The sequence below is a fragment of the Macrotis lagotis genome, chromosome 1 (genome assembly GCF_037893015.1).
Source record: "Macrotis lagotis isolate mMagLag1 chromosome 1, bilby.v1.9.chrom.fasta, whole genome shotgun sequence".
NCBI lineage: Eukaryota > Metazoa > Chordata > Mammalia > Peramelemorphia > Peramelidae > Macrotis > Macrotis lagotis.
The window spans coordinates 582092817-582120640 of NC_133658.1; the positions used below are offsets into that span (position 1 = coordinate 582092817).

Consider the following 27824-nt stretch of genomic DNA (forward strand, 5'->3'; position numbering starts at 1 on the left):
GCAGGGCAAGTGGGGCTGGGTGACCTGCCTGGGTCCACATAGCAGGGTGATCATTGGATGTCTGGGGCCGGATTCGGACCCAGGTGCTCCTGGCTCAAGGGCCAATCCTCTGTCTGCCACCCAGCCACCCCTACTATTATTACTATTTTATTTTGGGTCTTTTTTTTCTTCTTTTTGGTTTTTGCAGGGCAGTGGGGATCGGGTGGCTTGCATGTCACACGGCTGGGTGATTGTTGGGTGCATGGGGCCTGATATGGGCTCGGGTGCCCGTGGCTCCAGGGCTGGTGCTTCGTCCATTGCACCACCTGGCCATACCTACAATTATTACTATTATTTTTTTTTATTTTAATTTTTTCCTCTCCCCTTTACTTTTTTGCCCAAGCAAGTCTATGTATATTCATGGGGGGAGGGGTATTTTGTTTACTTGTAAACAAGTATATTTTATTAATGTAAAGAAAAACATTTGTAGAAAATGAGAATAAAAAATAAATTAAAAAAAAAAAACTAAGGAAGGGAGCAGTGGCTGCTCCCAAGTGCCATTATTCTCCAGTCACCCAGCATCAAAACCTTTTAAGTTATTTGGCTACTATTTCTGTGACTCAGGTGTTTTAACAAGCACAACCATGGGACCCATAGCCAATGGATTACTAAGCACTATAGATTCTTTGTTGTATCTCCTCCATCCATGCCTTCCTTTGCATTCCCATTCTCACCATCTTTGTTCATGTCCTTGTTCCCTTGCACCTAACAATTGGGATGGGCTTCCAGGCTATCCAGCGCATTACCAACAGATAAAAAAGTCATCAGAATTAGAAATTATCTGGTTCAACTTCCTCCTTTTATAGATGAGGACATTGAGCCCCCCTTCTATATCTTCAGTCTTCTAAGTAGTCCCCCAATTTTCTGTAATAAGTTCAAATTTCTTACTGAATGGTAGTCTGCCCTCAAGTTGATATTGATTACTGTAAAGCAAGGTGTGATGACACAAGAGCCAGGGAACCCAAGTTCAAATCCTGTCCCTGGTGACCGTGGACATATCAGTTAACTTTCTTGGACTTCAGTTTCTCCATCTTTAAAATGAAGTGGTCAGATGATTTAACCTCTACCACTTCTACTAGTTGGTCTTTTTCAGTTCTAGAGCTGAGCTTCCCAGTGAGATTAGATTTGGGGGTTTCGTTTAGTGTTCTCAACACTTACTTAAACTAGGGGACCTCAATTTTCTCTTCCAACAAAAGCAAACTTAGAAAAGGAAAAAAGGTTAAAGTGAGCTCTGAAAATGAGTCCAGAAATTCAATTCTATTAGAGTCAAAGGCAGTTAATAGGTTCATCTCCCCATTGGGAAGTTTGTGAGGAGGTAACAAAAGCTTTCCAAAGGCGAGTCTGACTCAGTAATTAATAATTTGCCAAAAATACCTAAAGGAGAGGATGAATTATTCCATCACTACCATCCCATCCCCTACAACCAACACTGAGTTGAGTGATTAAAAACTACATGATTCTGAATCAGACACATTCTCACAGAGGTATAGACAAAAGCTGCATTTCAATGATTTTATAAACTTGAGAGATTAAATGAAGACTGAACAATCAATAGGTGTGGGTTCTAGGTTTCCCATATACAGAAATCAAATTGCAGAGAAGGTATAAACAAAACTCTCAAGATGGATATCTGAACAGTTCATGGACACATGTGTAAAGCTTTAGGCTATTGTAAAAAATAAATTTTTATTGACAGCTTTTTGTTTTTGTCTCCTTTGTGTCCTACCTTATTCGACCCCCACCCCCACCTCCCAAAGAACATTCCTTACAATTAAGTTGCACAAAACTAAACATTAAAAAAAAAACACCTGATAAATGCAATGTCACACCCATGGTCGACCATTTCTATGAAAGAGTACAGGAAGGTGTCTCCTCTTCTTTGGGGCCATGACTGGTCTTTATAACTTCCCAGCATTTCAATTTTGATAGTTTTGTGGTGGTTCTTTATATTACTGTACCCATTGTGTCTGCTTACTTCATGCTGCATTAGTTCAATCTTTCCATTCTTTTAACTTCATTTCTTAATGGCACAGTAATTACTCCATTATTCAGATACTACCATTTGTTAAACCATTTTCCTCAAATATAGGGAATCTACTCTGATACCAGTAATGCTCACCAAGGCAACATACAAATCTCAAGCTATAACTGGGTCTCCTGGGTAGGCTAGCAACCTCAGGACCAAGGTCCATTCACATTAAGTATGACCAGCCATATTAGGATGTATTGAAAACCATCCTTCCCATAGTAGTATATCCCCAGGACCCTGAGTCCTTTTGAATGTTACAGTGGTAACCCTTAGATAAATCCACAGACTTCCTAAAAACAGATACCCTTTTTTGAATACTGGACCTAGAGAAACATAACAAAGAAAGACAGGTCTAGCTTGACATTAATTTCCAAGTAACATCTGTGAAACTTTTGGAAACACAAAACCAAAGTGCCCTGATAAGTCCAAAGGAGATTATCTGTCACATATATAGAACAAAGTGTCGATGCTTGGAAGGAGGTAAGAACAAGAAACAGCGGAGCCAGCAAAGCCATTTAAACAAAAGAATTGGAGCCTGGGCTGCAGGCTGTCCCTGGGTCACTGTGCCTTGTGTGGGGAAGAAACTGGATTTAAGGAGAGAAGCCAGGAGATGGGGGCCCTTAATCTGCAGGGCTGTATTTTCGTTCAAACTCTGCCACATCAAACTTCCTCTTACAGCCGGCATAGTTCATATAGCGGATCTTTCCAAAGATCTCACGTTCTGCCCAGCCCTGGTCATGGATGCCACAGATGGACCACATGCAGCCTGTATCACAGGGAAGAAGCAGAAGGAATAAATTAAAAGCGGTTAGATAGCACAGGCCTGGAGTCAGAAGACCTGTGTTCAAATCCAACCTCAGACTGGCTTTGTGACACTGGATAAGTCATAGTCTCAGGGTTGTTCATCTGTAAAAGATGAACATCTTCCAGAGTTGTTGTAAGGATCAGATAAGATCACGGAAAAGCAATTGTGACCCAGAGCAAGTCACAACTGGTTTGCCTCAATTTCTTCATCTAGAAAACGAGGTTCATAGGACGCAGTGGTTTAGAGCACTGGCCCTGGAGTCAGGAGGACCTGAGTTCAAATTTGGATTCAGATACTTAAAACTTGCTTATCCATGTAACCTCGGATAAGTCACTTAACCCCATTGCCTTGCAAAAATAAAAAAAAAAACAGGGTTCATAATAGTACCTACCTCCCAGGATTGTTGTGAAGATCCAATGATATAATAATTGTAGCATGTTTAACATAGAAGTCCCCCTAGCCCAATGACCCCAACTGGGATTGATGGTAATTTCCTATAGGAATCAATTCTGAACATCAGATTCAAATACATTTCAGGAGAAAGTCAATCCAAGGAACAATAACAAACATTTACAAAACCCTCCAAGGTTTGAGAAGGTCTTTGTATGTAAGAACTCATTTGATATAAAGCAGGGGTTTTTAACTTGGGGTCCTTGGTTAGATTTCAGGACATGAATTTGGATGAGAAAAAAACTGCATCTTTATTTTTACTTATCTTTGATTTCCTTTGTAACCTATACATTCTATTTTGTGTATTTAAGTACATTGTGAGAAGGGTCAGTATCCTTCACCTGACTGCCGAAAGGATCCCAGACTTCTAGAAAGGGGAGAAGCCCTTGGTAGAGAGGATAACAATTAGGAAGTGTCTACAGTGAATTTTGGACATGGCGAGGGGTGGATGACATGACCCATGGAGGATCTTTCAAGCCAAAGAACTGGCCATAGGAAAGATAAGACAGAGTGAGGAGCTAGAAATGACATAATCAGCCCAGCACACCAGCCCAGCCTCAGAAACAGCACCAGAATGGCAGTCAGAAGCCAGGGTTCAAACCTTGCTTAACCATTTATTATTACCTGGTGGCCTCTGGAAAAGTCATAGACTTCTGGCCTTCCTCATTTGTGAAATGAAGTGATTGGACAAGGTCTCTCAGGTCTTCCAGCTCTAGCTCTATGTGAGTCCATACCTAAGTGTACTATACCCTTCTGCCCTTGGGCATTTTTCCTATCAGAGAACTGGACCTGGGGTCGGGAAGATCTGAGTTCAAATCCAGCCACAGACATTGACTAGCCTTAGTAATCTTGGGCAAGTTAAGCTCTGTCTTCCTGAATTTCCTCAACTGTAAAATGATGATAATAAAAGCCCCTACCTGTGAGGATAAAATGAGATAATATTTGTAAACTGCTTAGCACAGTGTCTGGCCCATAATAAATGCTTCCTTACTCTCTTCCTTCCCTTCTCCCTTCCTTTCTTCTTTTCCTCCTCCCTTCATTTTTTCCTCCCCGTTCCCTTCCTTCACTTCTTCCTTCCTTCTCCCCTCCCTTTCCCCTTTCTCTTCCCTCCATTTCCCATTCTTTCCTTCCCTCCCTTTTACCCCTTCCACCTCCCCATTGCTTCCCACTCCCCTTCTTTCCTCCTTTTTTCTTCCTTCTCTCCTCCTTTCCTTCCCTCCCCATTTCCTTCCATCCTTCTCCCCCCTTCCTTTCCCCTTCATTCTCTTCATCTCCTTTTCTTCCTCCTCTCCTTTTATTTTTCCCTCCCTCCCTCCCTCCCTTCACTGACCTAATAAAAAATTCCACTCTGAGTTTTTTTCCTAAATGAAGCAGTGCTCATCTTTGGCTAGGCAGGGGCCCCAAAGGGACAGCCTTCAGGACTCCAGACCTGCTCTGCACAATCTCAAGGCAACCACTAACCATCCTCACCTACATAGCCATTGGGATCTCTGCCGTCCAGTTGAAACCGGTCATTGAGATAGATAGCAAACTCTAAAGCTTCCTCGGGGGAGCGGGTCCACTCCAGAATCTTCTTGGCCCAGTACATTCGGAGGAATCCATGCATCTTTCCTTCCTTCACCATCTGCATCTTCAGGAGAAAAACCAATACTGTAAAACAGCAGGCAGCCCTGACTTCAAGGGGACAATCCCCTAAGACCAGGGAGTGAACCTCTAATTCTGGGAATTGATAATGGGTTCGAAGAGAATCAAATGTGCAAGTCAGGATGGAGCTCCTCAGTGCGCTTCAGAGAAGCTTCTCTGTGAGCCTTTATCCTTGGTTGGCATGAAAAGAAGCCATCCTTGGGGCTGTTCCCTTCTCCTGGGGGGTGCACTTGTGCCTGGCTTGTCCCACTGGACAACAGTCAGGACTGGGGGAATGAGCCCATTGACTGTGGGACCCCCCCACCACCACTCCTGTAAACTCAGGCCAGGGGTCCCTGCCGCACTGCTGGGCTTCGGCCAGGCTGGGAAGAGTGGGTGAGGCCCCCTGAGAAGGGAATGAATGGGGGAGCATGGCTGGGCTGGTGGAGTACCTGTGCGGCATTCCAGAGCGGGTCATGGGTCTTCCCAGACTCCAACTGTTCCAATGAGTACAGATGAGGTCTTTTGTCCTTGGCGTGCAGCCTCAGGGTGGTTTGGGCCCAATCATAAGCACCTGGAGATGAACAATAAATACTCCTGTATTAGCTCTCTCCCCTTCCCTCCCCAAGCTCTCCAAAGGGTCTCTGCAGGAGGAAGAGGAGAAAGGTCCTTCTGATGAAAGGTCAAAAATTTAACAGATTTAAAATTTAAAGATACTTTTTTTCAGTTTGTTCTCTCCCTATCACTATCCAACCTTCAATGATCCACATGAATGGAAGGGAGAAAAGCAAATTGTCGCAATTTATGGATATCTTTTATTTATACAGCTTCATTTCCAAATATATCCCTCCCTCTTTCTTCCCCTATCCAGGGAGCCCTTTTAAAGGCACAAATAAGGGGGGGTGGGGAGTAGTTAGCAAAATTAATCAATATATCAACTGAGTCTGACAGCCCCTATATCCATAGGCCCCCCAACCTCTGAAAAGATGGAAGGGAGGTATTTTAAAATCATTTATTCATAAACAAGTTTGGTCATTATAAAATTATTAAGCTTTCAATAATTTATTTTAATCTATCTTCCCACAAGTCCCATAAACAAAAGTTCTACTTCTCTGACTAAACTCAGTGCTTTTGGGCAGTGAAATAGCAAATTGGTGAAAAAAAGAGGGATCTGACAATTCAGAAATCAGATAATTAAGAGGTGTTATTTTTAATTTGCTAAAACTGGTTGAAATGTTGTTATTGTTTTTCAGTTGTTCCAGTCTGGTCCAACTCTTCAAAACCCCATTTGGGGTTTTTCTGGCAAAGATAATGAAGTGATTTTATCATTGCCTTCTCCAGATGAAGAAACTGAGGCAAGCAGGGTTAAGTGACTTGCCCAAGGTCCCACAGCTAGTCAGGGTCTGAGGCCTCACGAAGTTGAGTCTTCCTGACTTCAGGACCAGCTCTCTATCTACAGAGCCATCTGGTTGTCCACAAAGCATCTAGCTGCTTCAAAAAGAGTGCATACTAAACATTATATAATGTTACAGAAAACACTAAATATGCACTCATACGTGTATCATCCACACATGCACACATATAGATATAGCCACATACATGTATTATACATATGTATGTGTATATATATATATATATATAGATAGATAGATAGATAGAGAGAGAGAGAGAGAGAGAGAGAAAGGGGAGACAGAGAGGAAGGGAGGGTGAGAAGGGAAAGAGAAGGAGAGAGAGAAAGGGGGAGGGAGAGAGAAGGAGAGAGGGAGAAAGGGAGAGAGGGAGGGAATGAGGGAGAGAGAAAAAGCAAAATTAGAATGTTAGGACACTTGATACTCTGTCAGGGACCTTAGTGATAATCTAGTATCTGGGGTTGGAAGAGTTCCATCTACTTCACCACCTAAGTAGATCATAGAGAAGTGTGAACGCAACTGAGGATTCCTCCTGGAAGTCAACTAATATATCCATGAGCTAGATGGATTATAAACAGTTCTAGATTATAATCTAGATTATAAACAGTTTTATGATGCCCCCAAAAGTGGGGACAATAAAGTATAGAAGGTGTTCTAGAAAGGGTTAGGTAGCACTCTATCTTGGAGTCTGGGGTACTTCTAAGAGGAAGAGGGGAAGAGATTAGAAATGGCATAGCTGGGGCAGTTAGGTGGTGCAGTAGATAGAGCACCAGTCAGGAGGACCCGAGTTCAAATTCGACCTCAGACACTTAATAGTTGTGTGGCCTTGGGCAAGCCACTTAACCCTTACCTTGCAACTCCTGCCCCCCCCCCAAAAAAGAAATGGCATAACTGGGTGGCACCATGATATCCATAGTGCTGAGGTTGGAATCAAAATAGACTCTTTCCTGAGTTCCAATGTGACCTCAGGGCAGCTAGATGTGCAGTGGATAGAGCACTGGCCCTGGAGTCAGGAGGACCTGAGTTCAAATCTGACCTCAGATACTTAATGATTACCTAGCTGGGTGACCTTGGGCAAGTCACTTAACCCCATTGCCTTGCAAAAAAAAAAATCTGACCTCAGATACTCCTAGCTATGTGACCATGGATAAATCACTTAACCATGTTTGCCTCAGTTTCCTCATCTGTAAAATGAGTTGAGAAGGAAATGGTAAACGACTTCAGTCATTCTTTACCAAGAAAGCTTGAAATGGGCTAACAAAGTATTGGACATAATTGAAAAACAATTGAACATCAGGCTAGAAATACAAGGTGAATTCATGACAATGGACTCCCTTGAATGCCCTGATAGATACAGAGACAAAAATGTGGATGACAGAATTCATGATCACTATCTCCCAGATTACTGAGACTCTCAAGAAAATTCATGTGCAAAGAGGGAGAGGCTCTGGGAGGAATTTGGAATGGCTGTTACTATGGATAGACTATCAAATAAATTTGAAATAACAGGAAGAGGGGCATTATAGTTTTTAAAGCAAACTCTGTGACTAAAATACAATAAAAATAAAGTGAACACTGTGCTTTCTGGGTTATCAATAAGGAGCTATCCAAGAATGGAATGGCTTGCCTCAGGAAGTCATTTGAGTCTAGAAATGTTCAGAAAGAGCCTGGAGGTTGACTAGTTGGGAAATCTTGGTTGACATTCCCTAGTTATGTTTCCTGGGCAAATGACTTAGCCTCTCTGTCTCAGCTTCCTCAGCTGTAAAACAAGGTACCCACAGGGTTGGGATAAAACTCAGACAAGATAATACATGACAAGCTCTGCAAACTCCAAAGTGCTAGGGAAATTCCAATTGTTTCTATTTCTAATTAGAAGCTGTGATTCTGTGATTTCATCATAATAGGGAATTCTCAGTGACTTGACTCCACCAATGCATGTTAAAAACTACTGACAGGTTAAATGACTCGACCTGGTTCATATGATCAATATGACTTGGGCGGGGGGGACTTAAACCAGGTCTTCCTCTATTCATACAACTTATCAATGTCACATAATCCTTATGAGAAACACTATGACACTGTGGTCTGAGAGGCAGCTTCACAGCCAGGGAGACCCAGGTCCAAGTCCAATGTCAGATACTGGCTGGGTGATCTTAGGCAGACCTCTTGAGGTCCCAGACAATTCTCTAAGACTACAAGATGCAGAAAAGATACTTGCTACAACTAGAAGGAGTTTATGTAGGTAAAATTTTTAAAATATTTTTATACAGGTATTTTTTATATAGCTATATATATTTTATATATAGCTATAATCACAGGTCTTGTTCCTAGCTAATAGTGTAGAGGGGATTCTAGATCAAGTTTCATTTTAGACTAGACGATCTTTTTTTTTGTATTTTTTTTTTTTGCAAGACAGTGGGGTTAAGTCTAGGTAATTATTAAGTGTCTGAGGCCTGATTTGAACTCAGGTCCTCCTGACTCCAGGGCCAGTGCTCTATCCACTGCTCTAGCTAGCTGTCCCAGACTAGATGATCTTGAAGGTACTTTCAAACTTGAGAGTCTATAATTTTTGTCAAAAATTTTTGAGAATGTATTGCCAATGAAGAAATAAAGATCTTAGAGACAATAGGAGGACAGTGGGACAACCCCTTCAAACACTGTTGCTCAAGCAACAGAATCACCACTACCCTTCACTGAGTCTTGCAAAGATTTTAGGATTGACAAACTGGGTAGGCTCAGGGTTCCTGGAGTCCTGGGGGGCAGTTCCAATAACCCCATCTGAGCTTTTAAGAGGTTGAACTCAGCTAAGCTCAAGCCTTTCCTAGAGCCAGGGCTGACTGGTTGCTAGTGAGGAATCAGCCTCAAGGCGTTTTGGATCCAGCCCAGTACTTCCCCCCAAACAGCCTGGGGCAGGCTGGGTCCCAGCAGGGCTTCTACATAGTCCTAGCTCCTACCCTGGCAGAACAGCCTCAGGAAACTCCAGGGTACCAGTGACCCAAGTCAAGTTAATCTTAATTTCTATTTTTGTAAAAGATTACTGGATCAAAGCAATGTCATAAACATGTCTTAATTTCCATCAAGACATTTGACAAAAAATCTGTATTTTCTGTAAACAAAATAAGTAAGTGTTAATACAATTAAGTAGATTTGTATCTGTTTAAACAGCTGAACCCAGAGGGTTGATGAATGGACCCATGCCAATCTAGAGAGGGATTTAATGGGATGCTTCTTGGATCTATCCTATTCAAAATTTCCATCAATATCCTAGAAGATAGCCTACACAACATACTTATTAAAAGCACAGAGGATGTACAGCTGGAAGAAATCATGAATAAATGAATCACAAAATCAAATTTCAGAACAACCAATAGGCTACAATGATAGGCTGAAACCAGAAGCAATAAATGGAAAGTTCCATGGATAGGTTCAAAAAATAAATGGCACTAGGATAATAAGTGACAGAGATTTGACTTTGAGAGGGGTTCATATGAAAGAAAAAATGCCCTGAGGATTTTATATGTCTACAAGTTTTCAGTAAAGGCCCACAGTATGAAAAAATTACTAAAACATAATTAATCTAATCCTTGGATGAATTATTAAGAGGTTAGAGCTAGATCAAAAAGGAAAAACTGAACAAACGGAGAAGGAAGATATGAAGATGATCATGGTTTGCTAGTAATGACCACAGGAGAAGGCAAAGGGAGTAATATATAGCCTTTTGGGGGTCTGGGGGGAGGGAATAAAATTAATATCTATACTGTGCTAAGTCCTTTACAAATATTATCCCGTTTGATTAGGCAGTATTGACTTTCCAAACTCCTCCAAACCCATATAAGAATTTGAGAGACGATATTTACCTTCTAACTTGTCATAGTTCTTATTGTAGAAGCAAAAATTGTCAGCCAGCTCCCTCCTCACCACAGCTTCTTCCACAAAGTTAGCCACAGAATCTGGGTACCGACTTCGATGTTTCTGCACTTCTAGAATGGCCCGCTGAACAGAGACTTGCCCTGGTGGGATGGGAGGGGAGAGTTAAAACATCAGAGTTAAGAGAAAAAAGGGGTGGTGGTGGAAGGAAAACTATTTAGGAAATGGGGCAAGCTCCTTCAGGGCCCAGGAAGCATCCTATCTCCCTACCACCCTAGAGACACCTAGCACACCACCAATGATGGACCCAGCCTGGTCAGTCCTTGGCTTTCTACAAAAATATCCTAAACACAGGGCTATTGGACAATTATAAATTTATTTCAGTTTCTCCTAACATATCTTTCCCTCTCTGAGCCACCTTTCCCAAAAATTGTTTCTTGAATACTGTCCACTATGGTAGAAGTTGTAGGTGGATTATAAGATCATGGATCCAATGCTCTCATTTTACAGAAGAGAAAACTGAGGCCCCTAGAGATTAACTAATTTGTCACAGTCACATAGCTGGAATGAAGGCAGGATTTGAATGAAGAACTTCCTGACTCCAAGTCTAGTTATCATCATCATCATCATCATCATCATCATCACTGTTAACATTTATGTAATGCTTACTATGTCCCAGGCTAAAACTTTCACAATTATTATCTCATTTTATCCTCATAACTCTGTAAGGTATATGCCATTATTAATCCCATTTTACAGGTGAGGAAACTGAGGCAAAGTTTTAGTGACTTGCCCAAGGTCACCCAGCTAGTATCTAAAGCAGGATTCCCTGCTCTAAGTCCAGTGCTCTATACACAACAGCTGATTTATATATATTAAGTACCAAGAAAGTAGATGGAGTGCTTAGGGAGCAACACTGCATCATGGATAAACCACTGGCCTTGGAAGCTGGAAGATTATGAGCAGGGTGGTCTTGGGGATGGGGACTCTTTAGGTCTCAGTTTTGTCATCTGTCAAAAGTAGGGCTGGATTCCATGACTTCCAACATCATTTCCAGCCTTAAATCTATTTTTCCTGTGGAGTCATTTAATCTTTTCCTTGGTTTCCTCATCTGTAAAATGAAAGGGTTAGACTCAATGCTTATGGTCCCTTCCAACTCTGAATCGATGACTTTAGGAGCCTACAGAGATCACAGTCAAGTAGAGAAAAGAAGTACAGTTCTTCATCACTCCTATGTGGTCTTCTCCACCTCCATTTTCTGGAATAAAAGTTCCTAAATTCTTTTATGTCCTGGATCCCTTTGGCAGTCTGGGGGAGCCAATGAACCCTCCTTAGAATCATATTTTTATTTTTAATAGTTATAATAGCTAATATATTAGTAATATAACATTCTTTTTTTAAATTTAAAAATCATGGTTTTATTTTTAATAGTTATAATTGTTCATATATTATATATTATATATATATCTAATTCTAAAGCTAGAAAGTTTTTATTTCTGACACAATTTTTACTATATCACATATGGAATATTTAATTACATAAATAGCAAGTTTGAAATTAAACAAACAGAAAAATAAATATAACTTGAACATTCTTTTTAATGCTGAAGAACCATGTTTTTATTTTTTTATTTTAAGTTATAATTATTCATGCTATATATCTAATTCTATAGCTAAAGTTTGAAACTAATCAAACAGAAATCATTAATATAACTTTATTCTTTTTTAAACCTGAAGAAAAATATTTTTATTTTTAACAGTTATAATGATTAATATATAATAATTATATAGCCAGCAAGTTTGAGACTAATCAATTAAAAATCATAAATATGACATTCATTTTTTAATTTTGAAGAACAATTTTTACATTTTAACAGCTATAACTGTTAATATATATGATTATATAGCTTGCAAACTTGAAACTAGCTAAATAGAAAACAATATAACTAATATTTAATTTTAAAGAATAATCTTGTTTTATAATTAACAATTATAATTGCTTATATTACATATATATAATATATATAAAATTATATATCTATCAAGTTTGAAACTAATCAAATAGAAATCACAAATATAACATTTAGCATTTTTTTAATTCTGAAGAACAATGTTTTCAAATGCCTAAGCTAAAAACACATAGAGGATTACAAAGAAAACCAATTATACTGAAATACAGTTAACAAAAACACTTTTTAAAAAATTTACAAACTCAGTTTAAGAAATTCTGTTCTAGCGTTAGCCAAATAATGAGAGAATGAAACTGTGGAATTCTAATGAGGTAATAGAGGAAGAAAAGCAGGTTTAAGTGAAGACTCACTCACCAAAGTGGAACCAAGGGGAGAGGTTGCTGAGCGCATCCTTGTTGGGATTGTTCCGGTCAGATCCAAAGTATGGGAGCCTCTCGGCAATGAAGGACTGCAACATTGTCAGGCCGGAGGCAGTGCCTGGCTTGGCCCAGGACACCTCCTTCACTGATCTATCCACCTGCAGCCCTGCCCTGCAGGCACTCCAGTCCACAGGCTGTGCTCAGGAAGGGGAATGAGAAACAGTGATTACAGTAACACACCATGCAGACCTCAGACATGGCATCTGGCCCACAACATGCCTAAGGGCTCCAGGGCCTTGTCATCTGCCTTCTGATGCACGGTCAGGCTTGTCCTTCCAATCTCTCTGCAGTCGCCTTTCTTTATGCATTGTCCATTAGACTGACAACTCCTTGACAGCAGGAATTATCTTTTTTTTTAAATTATATAAATATTTTATTTGTTTTTCCAACTGAGGAGAAAGTGAGGCTGGTGACTAAGCATAGCACCCCCACTTAAATCCAATTCCTGTCATGGCATCACTTTCCTGATGTTGTGGTCTTCTTCGAAAATGAAGAACAAACATTATATGCAATGATAGTTTCTACCAATCATGTTTTTTGTAAGTTTTTAAGTTTTATAATTTTTCTCCCTCCCTCCCTCCCTTCCCTCACATTGAGCAGGAATTATCTTTAAAATTTTTTTAAATTTTAATTCCTTTTTAAAAAATTTAGTTTTTTTAACTGAACAAAAATATATTTTCTCTCTTTCTCACCTCCTTCTCACACTGCCCTTTCCTTACCATGTGATTGCCTTATTTTATTAATTTAAATTTCCAGCATCTAGTAGAGCATTTAGCAGATAATAAATGCATTTTTATTCATTCATTCAAATATGGACACTCCCCTGCTAGGAGAGAATCATGAAATCTCAGAGTTGGAAAGGACCCATTTTGCTCAACCTGAGCAGAAACCACTCTGACTAGTTGGTAATCTTCCAGCCTCCCTTAGAAGACTTCTAGAAATAAGGAATTTAATTTAAGGCATTTGACCATAGCCCACTCTAATTTAGAACAGCTGTAAATGTTAAAAAGTCTTTACTTAAACTGACTTAAATCTAATCTTGGTGCAATTTAGGGTTGCAGGACTAGAGTTAGATGGGGTCAGGGAGATTAGTTCTCCAGGTCATCATTTACCAAGTGAAGACACTGAGCCTCATGGAGATTGGAGTCACTTGTCCAAAGCACACAGGTGCCTGACTCTAAATCCAGTGTTCTTTATACTAAACCACTCCTTTTCCCATATGACAGCTGTCATGTTCTCTCCCTCCCTGAAAACCCCAATTCTTCTCTTCCCTAGGCTAGAGAGCATCATTTCCTTCAAATGACCCCCGACTTTAAGTGTCCTCACTACTCTGCTGACCAGCCCTTGGGTGCTCTCCAGTTTATCCATCCTTTTCCTAAAAGGAGCACTACTAAGACCTAAACATAATTCCCCAGATACCTCCATTTGTCCAAGTCTCACATGCTCATAATCATTCTCACAACCCACATATAAAGTCAGTTGCCAGATCTTGCCATGATCCTCTCAAGTTCAATCCTTTTTGCCTATTCACAGCTACTACCTTAATTCAAGGCCTTATCACCCCTCATCTAGATTTTCTTTATTCCTTATTTTCTTTCTCTCCCTTCCTCTCATTATCCCTTTCTTTCTTCCTTTTGTTCTTCATTCCTTCCTTTCTCTTTTTTTCTTCCTCTCTCTCCTTTTGTTCTTCCTTCCTTTCTCTCTTCCTCTCCCCCTTTCTTTCTGGCAATTGGGGTTAAGTGACTTGTCCAGGATTTCCCAGCTAATAAGTATCTGAGGCTGGATCTGAACTCAGGTCATCCTGACTCTAGAATCAGTGTTCTATCCACTATTCCAACTGGCACCCATTTTCTAATTGGTTTCTCTCCTTTGAATCTATCCCCATTTCAAGTCCATCTTTTAATACTGCAGCCAAAGTGATTTTCCTTAAGCTGAAGTCTGACCATGTCACTCTCTTGTTCATTCAAATTCAATAGCTCCCTAGTGCCTTGAGAAAAAAGAAGAAACTTTTCTTTGGCTTTTAAAATACAACCTGATTTCAACCTATCTTTCCAGTCTCATTTATTTTAATATTGTTTTTTATTAATTTTTATTAAAAATTTATATGTAACAATGATCCAAGACAGGACTTATTTTGAAAAATGCTACCCGTTCCTAGGGAAAGAACTATCAGAGTCTGAATACAGATTGAAGTATACTTTTTTAACTTTATTTTTGGGAGGATTTTTTGGTTTAAATTTTCTTTCACAACATGACTATTATTATGGAAATGTGTTCCATGACTACACATCTATAACCTTTATCGAATTGCTTATCTTCTCAATAAGGGGGGGTGGGAAGGAAGGGAGAGAATTTGGAACCAAAGTTTTTAAAATGAAAGTTAAAAATTGTTATATGTAAATGGAGAAAAATACTGAATAAATTTTTTAAAAATATATTTATATCAATTATGACTTTATTTCCTATAGTCTATAATCCAGGAAACTTGGTATTTCTCTAATCTTCACATATTGCACTTCCTCTCCCACATCTTTACCATTAAGCTGCTCATCCCCATACCTAGAATAACTCCTTTTACACCTCTCTTTATTCTAGACTTTGTTAAATCACCCGCTTATTTTTCCCAAAAATCTTAACATATTTTCAATTTACATGTAAAAAGAATTAATTCTTATGGACTTTGAATAAAGATCAAGGACTATTACCTTCAAATCAGAAAAACAAAAAACTTTTATTTTATTATGTAATTGTTATCTCATACTTTTATTTTTCTTCCTTAAGAATATGATTCCTCTGTCATCACATTCAACTGAGATCAATGCATAACATGAAAACAATATAAAGACTAACAGAATGACTTCTGTGGGGGGGTGGGGGAGGGAAGCAAGAATGGGGGGAAAATTGTAAAACTCAAAATAAATAAAATCTTTCTAAAAAAATTAATTCTTTTTTAAATTTTGTGTTCCAAATGTTTTCCCTCTCCTCCCCCCTCATTGAGAAGGTAATCAATTTGATGTAGATTATATATGTGTAGTCATGTAAAATATATTTTCATATTAATCACATTGCAAAGGACAGCACAGACAAAAGCCCCAAGAAAAATTAAGTTAAAATTATATACCTTGATCTGCATTCATACTCTCTTCTTTCTCTGGAGCTGGATAGCATTTTTCATCATGAGTCCTTCAGAATTGTCTTGGATCATTGAATTGCTGGGAATAGCTAAGTCTTTCATAGTTGATGTCCTATAATTTATAAAGCTGTGACTGTGCAAAATGTTCTCCTTGTTCTGCTCACTTCCCTTTAAGCACCACCTCCAGATAGCACTATGTCATGTTGAGTATCAACTTCATCCTCCTCCTTCCCCTTTTTGGGACACTGGGCTCTAAGAGTTGAATTTTTGCCTTATCTTGCCAAGGAATCACACCACCTCTCAACCACAATGATGCCTTCCCCCTTGCTCTAATTCTCTTTTATGTGGTGTCTTTATCCATTAGAATGCACACTCCTAGAGAGTAAGACTAACTTGATGGTATTTATAATGCAAGTAGCTCAACACCTGGTACAGATACTAATCAATACATGTTCTCTCTTTCTCTTTCTCTCATTCTTTCTTTACTTCCTTTCTTTATTCTCACTCTCTTCTCTCCCTCTCTTTTCTCAATTCCTTTCTCTTTTCTTCCTCTATCTTTTCTCACTCCCTTTCTTTTTTCCTCTTTTCTCATTCTCTTCCTTTTTTCTCATTCTTTTCTTCTCTTCCTTTCTCTTTTCCTCACGCTTCCTCTTTTTCTTCCTCTCTTTTCTCAACCTCTTTTCTCATTCTCATCCTTTCTTCTTTCTCATTCCCTTCCTTTCTTTTCTTTCTCTTCCTCTCTTCTTCTCCTCTTCTCTCCCCTCCCTTCTCCCAAACTATCTTGAATCTATTTGCACTGATTTCCTATATCTTTATTCCCACATTAGGATGCAAATTTCTTGTTTCTTTTCTTTTCTTTTTTTGAGGGGGGGGAGGGTAACTATCCCCAGTGGCTAGCATTGTGTCTACTACGTGGTGGGTACTGAAAAAGTGATTTATGATTAATTGGTGTAGCTCAGGTGTAACCCCCCTGAGCAGGGGGGGAGGGCCACTGCAGAGAAGCAGGCAGAGAAATCGCAGCCCTATGAGAAATTCTATTTCAGGCAAACACATCATAAGACTGTATAAAATAGTCACTTGGGATACTGAACTCCAGGGCTTTGCTGCTAGTTTTTCCAAAGTCCATTATGCCACTTTCCTGGTGCCTCATCTTCAAAAAACTTCTTTACAGGTGGGGTGTTTGAATCCTTCACCAGACCCTCCCCAATCCAAGATCAGTCCCCTTGAGGGCATGGGTACATCTTACCTCGGCCTGAATATTTGAAGCATATGGATGACATATAATAGGAGGAAACTCAGTAAGAAAATGAGGAAGCCGGTCATGAATCTTGTGTCGAATGGTTCGAGCACCATATTCCTGTTTGTCAGAGGCTACCCAGCAAGGAACAATGTTGTGAGCATCTACCTGAAGAAGAACCAATTGGATTATAAACTCTCTGTGGGCAAAAACCATACCTCTTTTACTCCAGCTTCTTACTATATACATATATATATATATATATATTATATATATCAAATATATATCAGTTAGCAACTATGTATTGATGAATTAATGTCCAAGAACCCCCAAAAGAATCAGTTTCTTACTGAATGACATTATGGCCTTCTACCCCCATCTAGCCAATGTAAATTTCAGATACAACTATTGCTTTTTATCTATACCTTATTTTTACTTACAACTTTTCCTTTTACATCATCTTTATTCTACATAATCCTTTTTCTCCTCTCATAAAACATACTTGCTAGCAAAGATTTAAGAAAAAAGGGGGGAAAAAGCATTTTGGCAAAACCAACAAATGCATACAATTCAGGATGTATTGGAGCCAGAAAATACTAGAGCCAATTGTTAAATTTTCAGTGTGAGCATTTTTATCTTGGAAATCAGTAAATGTATCAAACAAATGAGGGCTTGGTAAATTGTTTTGTTGATTGTTTAAACTTAATAAATGGGGACAAAATGTTAATAGTGCAGATTAAATCTAAAAGTATGTCATGTCATTTTTTTTCTCTGAAGAGCTAATTATTAAATATATATCAGCACATTAGTTCAGTCATATCTTAGTGATACATTTGAGGTTATCTTGGAAAAGATACTGAAGTGGTTTGCCATTGCCTTTTCCCTAAAAAGTATTTTTTTTGGTTTTTGTAAGGCAATGGGGTTAAGTGACAGAACTAGGTAATTATTAAATGTGAGGTTGGATTTGAACTTAGGTCCTCCTGACTCCAGGGCTGGTGCACTATCCACTGCACTACCTAGCTGCTCCTTCCCTAAAAAAAAGAATTAAAATAATTTTTAAAAACATGATTTGAGGAATTTGATCAATACAATATTCAATCAGAGTCTCTTTGAACATATATATTTATGTTTATATATAAACATACACACCTCCTGATAGGAGGTGACAGACTCCAAGTGCTTAAAAGGACACACATATTTTTAATATAGCCAAGTGCAGATTTCTTTTGTTTGACCATAATCATTTGTTACAGGACTATTTTCTTTGTTTTTCTGGGGGGGGGGTGGCAATTTAGGGATGGCGAGGCAAGCTATGAGAATGTTGCATAAAAAGAGAAAAGATGGTCAGTAAAACATTTTAAAGCATCAAAAAGAACAGAAGGAAACTCAGAAGACAGTACACAGAGGCTTTGAAAGAAACATGACAATTTAATAAAATAAAGTTTTAAAATATCAAGCTGCATATGACAAAGATTGTCTTTTCTACTTTGTATGTAGAAATACTGTGCATGCTTATTAAATTTAGAACAAGAAAAAAAACGATACTGAAACTGAGATGGAATCCTAACTACAAAAAGCTGGTACATGAGGAGTTGAAAAAGTCCTTCTGCAAGAGCTTCTGAATGGCAGAACAGGAAGAGAGGCCATACTCCAGTGATAAATGCCACATCCTCTTTAAATATCCTTTTCCTGCTGTGGCTAAGTAAATTTCCTTTTGTTAACTAAGATATTGTAGATAAGGGTCTCATCTCATTCCAAATCTGAACCTGAGCTACCAGATTGTCCCGAGGCCTGACTTATATTAGCCATGGTCTCCTACCTCTACAAAGAGGGGAAGGAGAAGCAATTTCACAGCTTCTCTCTTACCTGGTCACAAACAGGTTTTCTACAAAAAAATGTAGAAAATACAAAACCTATTCAATTTTTGTGTTCAGTCATTTTTTCAGTTGTGTCAGACTTTTTTTTGTGACCCTTTTGGGGCTTTCTTATGAAAGATACTAGAGTGATTTACCATTTCCCTCTTGGAGGTCATTTTACACATTAGGAAACTGAGGCAAACAGGGTTAATTGACTTGGCTACTAAGTATCTGAGGCCAGATTTGAACTCAGGAAGATGAGTCTTCCTGACTCTAGGCCTGGAATTCTGTCTATAACACAGCCTACTCATAGCAACCCATAAACAATCCATACAATTCCACCCCTTTATGATTAGTCCTACAACTTTTCCTAGTCATCTAATCCTCCAGAATCACCCCCCCCCACCCTGCCCCAAGGAAAACAAACTTGGAGTCAATAGACTGGCAAATTCCTAATATTCTGGTGATTTTCCACTTTTATTTCAAAGACTTGTACAATCATCCAGACTTATGATACTAGACCTCTTCCAAGAAGGAAAATCTACTTGTGGCTGCTGAACAAGCAACCTTTTCTCTACCGCAATCTCCTACCCCCTTAGACTTAAACATTAAGCATAACCAAATATAATGATGGAGGTCAAAATTCAAGTCTTTGCTCTACCATATTGCAAAAGACCTTACTTTCTGACTCCGAATTTCATTCATTCATTCATTCATTCATTCAATCAAAATGACACTACTTTATTGTAGGCACCTACCTGTACAAAGGGCACCTGCCTTGGCAATGCATCTTGGACATCCTTCACCCACTGGGTGTGGTGGAGCAGAGGGGAGAAGTCAGTCACGATGCCACCAATCCCATGTGTCTGTACAAAGGTAGGAAGTACATCCTTGGGCAGGCCTAGGAGCAGGTGGAAGGGGATGCCCAGCTTCTCACACTCCTGCAGCAAAGCGATGACAGTACCCCTTCCCAAGTCAGAACAGGATTTCTCTACAACCCTCTATCAATGCCTTAGCCTGGCACCTCCCTCCCTCCCTCCCTTGCCCAATCATCTCAGATTATTCTTCACAGGTCCTGGGGTCAAGCCAAATAGGACTCATTGCTATCCAGATGTTTCCTGCTCTCATGCCTTTACTCATGTCATTCCTGAACACTAGAAGACCCATATCTCCCATCACCACCTAAAGGCCCACCTCACCTTGAACCCCTTGTATAATGCCAACTCCTCCGTGCAGCCTTCTTCCAAGCCTTCCAAGTTTTTCTTTTCCAATCTCATATAACAATTTCTTCCTATCTTATGCTTGCCCTATTCAGTTCTGTATTTGAAAATTACTATGTGATACTGTAGGTAAATTATTAAATGAAGGCATGAACCATGTGTTAGGATCATAAAAAACTTAGATTTAGAAATGGAATGACACATTTAGTACAACTTCCCTCATTTTTCAGATAAGGAAAATGAAGCCTGAACAAGTTAACTGACTTGCTCACAGTCACAAAGGGAGGTAGGATTTGAACACAGGTTCTCTCATTCCAAAGTCAATAGTGCTATTGTTGTTGTCCAGTGGTTCCAGCCATATTTCTATATTTGGGATTTTCTTGGCAAAAATACTGGACTGGTTTGCCATTTCCTTCTCCAGCTCCTTTTACAGATAAAGAAACTGAGGCAAACAGGGTCAAGTCACATAGCTAGAAAGTGTCTGAGGTCACATTTGAACTCAGGTCTTTCTGACTCTAGATCTGGCTCTATTCACTGACACACTGACACACACACACACACACACACACACACACACAGTAGGCAGCTAGCATAATCCAAAGTCATCCTCAGACATTACCTGGGTGACCCTGGGTAAGTAACTTGACCTTTGTCTACCTGTACATAGTAGGCATTTTATAAATCATTATTAAAGGAAAGAAAATCAGCTAGTGTACCCCTAAAGAAGCTACAGACAGCTCTATTTCTTCTCCAGCTCCCCCATATGTCCTTTGCCCATTTACCTCGGCTACTTCTTCCAGGCCACGAAGCATGAAGTCGTAATGGCGGATGGTGGCCCCCAGGAAGCAAGAAGTAAGGCAGAAGCAGACATGCAGGGGTAGTTTCTGTTTCAGGGCCAATCTTTGGGCATATAGGAATGCCCAATTATCTGCAAAAAAAAAAAGGATAGAGGAGGGAGGGCAACTGAGGCCAAAGCATGTAGCTGCTCAAGAAGGCAGGCACCAAAGCCAAGGAGGCACCCCTTCCCCCTGGAAACCCCCTGAGCCATCTCCCTCTCCCCAGACCTTGTACTCTCTGGTCCCGAGACATCCAGTACAAAAAGGCCTGGGAATGGTCCTGCAGATGGCAGTCCTGGGAGATGAGTCGCACCCGCTGTTTGTTGAAGCGAAATTCCAAAACAGAGGGAGCTGTGCGTAGCCTGGACTGCCTGACGGCTTCCTGCAGGCCTTCGGCTCCTCCTTTTTTCTCTCCTTCTCTCTTGTCTTCCTCCTCTTTCTGAACCATGTTGCTCTTGATGAACTGGTGCCTCTGGAGGGGCATCCTCTTGGCTTGACTCTCTGGGCTTTCCACTTTCTCTGGCTCATCATCACTGTGGTTCCTCTTTTTGGGGGCCATGGTGGGTCTTATGCCTTTTATTCTGAGAATAAAAAAATAGAGGAGTTGGATTAGACAGGGGAGAAGGGATTTGTGATAATGAGCGTGAAATATTGAACTCTCTCCTCAGCGAGTGGCTGGGTGGATCCGTATAATCACCAGAGCTATAAATCACAATCCTCCGTACAAATCTAATTTGGCTAATTTGGGTCCTCTAAGCCAACCTCTCCTTGAAAAATGGTTATGACCACATGGTTATAACATTTCCCTAAATGGCTGAGAAGAATATCCAGTTTCCTCAGTCTGCAAGAAAAGAACTATCATGCCCTACTGAGAAGAGTTTCAAATCTAAGACAACAACATATAAATTCTTGCTTATCACTACCTCAAAAACCAGGAATAATTCTCCCCTTTTCAAACAATCAGCCAACTGGAAACATTGTGTTAAATTTGGGCATAAAATTGAAAAGATAAAAATTAATAAAAATTAAAAAGCAAACTATCTTAAGAAGCTTACAAGCTAATCAAGAAGACTGCAGATATTTTATATTTTATTATACTTATTTTATCATATACTATAACATTATATTATATACACATTTATGTGTGTATACACAGATATATGTATACACATAAACATATACACACATGTAAAAGAGTAGATGAAAATAGCCTTAGAACAGAAAGCGCTACCATCAAAGGGATCAGGAAAAGTCCCCTATAAGAGGTGGTATTTAAATTAAGTCTTAAAGCAAGGATAGAGAACCTTTTTTCTGCCAAAGGCCATTTGTATATTTATAATATTTATTATGTTATAAATATTTGGTTAAGCATTTAATTAATTCATCCCCTATAAAGCTCCTAGATATACTCAACTTCAAGTCCCACCTGTGGTTGCAATGGCAGTTTTACTGCTTATTGATGGAATGTTCCTGCCCATCTTAAAGAAAGACTAAGAGCAGATAGGTGACCTAGTGGATAGAGCACCAGTCCTGGTATCAGGAAGACTCAAGTTTAAATCCAAGCCTCAAACACTAGTTGTGTGACTCAAACAAATTATTTAACTTAACCCTGTTTGCCTTAGTTTCCACATCAACCAAATGAGCCAGAGAAAGATATGGCAAACTACTCCAGTATCATTGCCAAGAAAATCCCAAATGACTGATGGTGAGGAAAGTGAGCAGAACCAAGAGAACACTGTGCACATTAATGGCAACACCGTGTGATGATGAACTACGATAAACTTAGCTCTCCTCAACAGTACAATGATCAAAGACAATTCTTAAGAACTTGTGATGGAAAATACCATCCACATCCAGAAAGAGAACCATGGAGTCTGATGTAAACCAAAGCAAACTATTTTCAATTTTTAAAATTTGTTTTGTGTTTTTCCTCTTATGGTTTTTCCCCTTTTGTTCTGATTCTTCTTTCATAACATGACTACAGTAGAAATGTATTTGGCATGGTTGTATCTTCACAACCTCTATCAACCTGCTTACTGTCAAGGGGGGGGCAGGGGAGAGGGAGAAAAGTGTGGAACTCAGGATCTTACAGAAGATGAATCTTGAAGGCTGTCTTTACATGCAATTGGGGGGGGGGGAGGAAAAAACTTTTTAAAAGGAAAGAAAACTCCAAATGGGGTCAGACACAACTGAACAACTAAGATTCTAAGAGGCAGAGGTTAGGAAGGAGAGGATTTCATCACATGCAACCCTCTTCCAGGGCAGTCCAGGTTTCTAGCATTCTGTGTCCAAGGAAATGTACAAGGCAATCTCTAGCCTTCTTTTCATGACTTTTAAGCTAAGTAAAAACACATTAATTTTTTAAGCAGAGATAAGAAAGATTTCTTTTTCTTTTGAGGAAAGGAGGTGTAATTATTCAAAAGTCAGATGGAAAAATTGTTCCTAGCTGAATTTGAAGTCAAAAGAAGTAAATCCAGGTCTAGCCTCACATATTTACTCCCCTGAGAATAAATGAAGGCTCAATTATCTTCAGTTAGAGGAGGGAGGAAAACTGGGACCATGAAAATTCTGGTAAAGCACATAAAATCTCCCCCTGAATGAACGACTCCAACTATCCAGATCACACAATCTTTGGTCCAGAGACATCCAGTCCCCAAAGACCCTCTCAGATGCTGTTTCTTCATCTATAAAACAGGAATAATGATATTTGTACTGCTTACTTCAATATAAGAAAAGCATTTTGGAAATTTTAGAATGTTTTAGAAATGTAAACCATTATTGAAAAGCAGAATGGCAAAGTCAAGGGACCTGATTTTGAATCCTGCCTTTACTTCTAGTTGTGTGATCACAGGCGTGTGACCAGTCTTCTAAGCTTCAATTTTCTCACTTCTAAAATGGATCTAGTAATATCTACAACACCTGTCACAGGGTTGATGTAAGGATCAAATGAAATCATGTCCATAAAATATTATGCAGAGGTTAGCTGTTATTTTTTAATTTTTAGACAACCATAAAACACTGACCTGCTTTCAAAATTGAAAAAAAAGAGAACAGAGGATGTTTCTATTTCATATGAAAGACCTCAACAAAGAAATGCTTGCTCTGAAAAGGAGGTTGGTCATCTATCAAAATTCAGGAATAATAAGCAGGCAGAGGAAAGCAGTATTGGCACCTAGAAAATGTGAAGGGAAAGACCCAGAAGAAGAATGCTTGGCAGATATTCTCTGGAGCATTCACCAGTGACAAGACAAAAATCATCTGCCCACATTCCTGAGATCACAGATCCATCAAAATCAAAGGATTTCATGTAACAGTCTATTACAAGGCTGAGGCAGAAGTTACCAAAAAAAAAAACCAAACAACAAAAAGGAAATGACAAAAGGCAAAAAAGTAGGTGTAGCAAAGAATGAGAGGAAAAAAAAGGAGTGAAAGAGAAATGTTGGGAAAGGAGAGCAGGCTCAGGATGTTTCTTTGGGGGAGTGTTCATCTCTGATGTAACATGCTCTTTATCAGATTCAGTAATAAAAAGGGGTTTAACTTTTAATCTAAGAAAAACTGTAGTGGAGATCCTTTTTATTGCAAGGGCTGTTTCCCCCACAGATAGCATGGGACTGTTGTGTGGCTTAAAGGGAAGACTTCTTTAACCCACTTCATCCCCCTTCCATAAAGGAGACTTTAATTCCTGCCAGGAAGGGGAAATAAGGCATAAACTTGGCTACTTTGCCATCCTCTGAGAGACAGGAGGGGGGTGATACTATAATAAGATCTATCTGCTCCCTTAAAAATTATTAGTTTAGGGGATATGATTTTTAGGTTAAATCTAACTTCTGATGGCAGTCTCTTATTGGGGAAAGCAGGACCTCATGTTTTATAATTTTACATTTTCAGGTTCAATCTAACTTTTTTTTTAAAGTTTTTGCTAGGTAATTATTAAGTGTCTGAGGCTGGATTTGAACTCAGGTACTCCTGACTCCAGGGCCAGTGCTCTATCCACTGTGCCACCTAGCTGCCCCCTCAATCTAACTTCTGATGGCAGTCTCTGACTGGGGGAAGCAGGATTCCAAGTTTTAGATAAACCCAACTTCTGAAGGCAGTTTCTTAGCGTGGGAAGTAGGACCCCAGGTGTTATATTTTCAGATTAAATCTAACTTCTGATAGCAGTTTCTTACTGGGAGAAGCAGGACCCCAAGTTTTATATTCAAAGCTTGACTCCTTCTCCAGCAAAATATCAGTTCCACAACACACACATAGGAATTATCAAAGAAACCCAATTATCCAATTTGCTAGCCAAAAGAAAATCAGAGAAAAAAATTGGAGAATATACACCAGACAATATTGAATGAAGGCCCTCTAAAGCCCTAGATCTCTCTGAAGGAGAAGGTTCCTGGGTCTCTAATGTAGCAATTGGGGTTAGGGACATGAAGGAGGCTGCCAGATTTCTGCAAACTGAAATCTCAAAGCTGGAAGCCAGTGCAAAGAGACCCAGTGACTCAAAAAGACTGGAAGCTTGATGAGAAGAACTGCTCTCTCTTGATCTCCACTAATAAGGAGTCCGAAATCAATGGGCTTTGTTATTGGAGGGAGGGGGGTTTGATTTTAAATATGACAGGTTTGCTGTATTTTGCTGATAAAGTATATTGCATAACAAAGCATATTTGAAGAAACCTTCTTTACTTATTAATGCATTTTCCAATAAATATTTCTTTGCTTCTGTTTATTATCTGTTCCATGAAGTTTGTCTTTTCTTCTCAAAGAAGACCATGACATTAAGAAGGTGATGCCATGACAAGCATGTGAATTGGATTTGAGTGAGGGGGCCTGTGCTAAGTAACTATCCTCACTCTCTCCTCCAGAGCATCTGGGTCCAGTGACCAGATTTGAATCAGGATTGGAGATGGTCCTGGATGTGAAGCAATCAGGGTTCAGTGATTTGCCCAAGGTCACACAGCTAGTATCAAGTGTCTGAGGTTGGAGCTGACCTCAGGTCCTCCTGATTTCAGGGCCCACTGCACCACCTAGCTGACATCTGTACCACAGAGGGTGTCTCATAAATCTTAGTACAATTTCAAACTTTAATAACTTCAGAATCATGGGTACTACAGATTTAGTCCCCCAAAAACAGTTTATTTAAATTTGTTTAGTTTTGTGAATTTTGAATAATACACTTTGAATTTGAATTTTAACAAGAGGGAGCACCCTGTGCCTTTGTATTGCTAAAGTTTATTTAAATTTATTTAGTTTTGTGAATTTTGAATAATACTTTGAATTTGAACAAGAGGGAGCACCTCCTCACTCTGTATTGCTAGTACCAGTTTTGGGATGTGGCTGTTATCAGATCCAGATATTAATGGAGGAGACTCTCTGCTTCCATACCTCAGTCCCCTGACCTATTAGGCTTTTTCCTGTGGGATCACATCAAAATTGTCCTTCATGCATCCAAAACCCTTTCTTTGTTTAATCTTCATATTAGTATTAAAAATGAAACGAACAGCAGCTGGAAGATTTTCCCCGAGGTTTGAAAATCAGCAATTCATCAGCACCAAAACGGTTTATGTTGAATTTTCAGAAGAAACACCCAAATTTTGAAATTTAAATAATTCACTTTTCAAATTGGTTTTCTAAAAAAATAGGATGTAAGCTGAAGCCATTAAAGCTCACAAGGGCACTAAGACTTTTGGGACACCCTGCATCTCCTCTAGATGCCGAAGCCTCCTTAAGCTGCAATCTCAATTATGCTTTTTTAAAGTAGACATTTCTTAACTGTTTGTTTTTCTGTATTTCCATTTATTCTCATACTTGATGACACATTTCCGTTGATTGCGCCCTTTAGAAAAATGAGTTTTTTAAAAAATATATTATATATACATATATATTTCTAAACGGGCTTTTTTTCTACCCATTTCTGTAGCCCTGCAAGTGAAAGCGTGCTGACTCGCCATGCCCTCAGAGCAGCGGCCCCCGCTCGTGTTTTCTTGCTGCACGCGGCGGCAGGAGCGGGCCCGCGCCCCGGCCTCCCGGGCCCGGCCCGGCCCGGCCCCGCTCCGGCAGGATGAAGCGCAGATCCCGGGCTGTCCGGACCTCGCGGGGGCATCCGACTCCTTTCTGCGGCAGAGGCGCCTGCGGCCAGCGCGGGGCCGGCGGCCGAGCCGGGTCCTCCGCCTCCGGGTCCGGGTCCGCAGCTGCAGCCGGGGCAGCCCAGCCCGGCCCGGCCCGGGGCCCCCGCGCGCATGCAGGACGGGCTGGGGCAAGGCTCCCGGAGGCCCGGGGCCGGCCGGGGGAGGGGCGGGCCGGGCCGCCCCGGGCCCCCTCGCCCCGCCCGAGGGGCGCTCCGGCTTCTGCTCACCTGGGGGCGGCCGCCGACGGAGCCGGAAGCCCGAGGCCCCCCGCGGCCGCGGGAGCTGGCGGCCAGCCGGCCCGAGCGCGCCGAGTCCGCGCGGTCCGCAGCAGCAGCTCGAGGTCTGGGGAGGAGGCGGCGCCGCCCCCGCGCTTATGCAACCCGCCCCGCGCGCCCCCGCGCGCGCGCCCCCGCCCGCGCGCCTCCGGCCCCGGCTGCCCAGCTCCGCCCCCGCCCGGCGGAGGAAGCGCTCCGGACACGTGACCCCGCGCCGGGGGCGGGGCCCGGCTGCCCAGCTCCGCCCCCGCCGGCGGAGGAAGCGTTCCTGACACGTGACCCCGCGCCGGGGGCGGGGCCCGGCTGCCCAGCTCCGCCCCCCGCCCGGCGGAGGAAGCGCTCCGGACACGTGACCCCGCGCAGGGGGCGGGACCCGGCTGCGTGCGCAGCTCCGGCCGGCGCCCGCTCCTCCGGGGCGTGGCTGCGGGCCGGGCGCCAGGCTCGCCCTCCTTTATCATTGTTCTTTCTAAAAATGTGGCATCCTGCCAACGCTGCATGAGGCATCCTGAGAGCCCGCAGATAACGCTTTACAGTCTGCAA

The 27824-nt window shown here is 40.8% G+C and overlaps 1 protein-coding gene across 3 annotated transcripts; it reads right to left on the reverse strand.

The window, feature by feature from the left end:
- Positions 1–1537: 1537 nt before the first annotated feature.
- On the reverse strand, positions 1538–27361 carry LOC141507257 (deoxyribodipyrimidine photo-lyase). 3 transcript variants are annotated; one of them, XR_012474111.1, is made up of 11 exons: positions 27237–27361; positions 21122–21474; positions 20840–20985; positions 19592–19778; positions 16991–17145; positions 12547–12745; positions 10213–10365; positions 5399–5520; positions 4794–4953; positions 3948–4240; positions 2749–2834 (listed from the first exon to the last, which is right to left on the reverse strand). XR_012474111.1 is itself a non-coding variant. In XM_074214745.1 (10 exons), the coding sequence occupies exons 2-10, from the start codon at positions 21450–21452 to the stop codon at positions 2689–2691; spliced, it is 1599 nt and encodes a 532-aa protein (XP_074070846.1). In that variant the 5' UTR covers positions 21453–21474; positions 27237–27361; the 3' UTR covers positions 1538–2688. The 3 variants fall into 3 exon arrangements, 1 of the variants encoding a protein (XP_074070846.1); XR_012474110.1 differs by having other exon boundaries at positions 2751–2834; positions 3265–4240; XM_074214745.1 differs by lacking the exon at positions 3948–4240 and having other exon boundaries at positions 1538–2834.
- Positions 27362–27824: the final 463 nt, after the last annotated feature.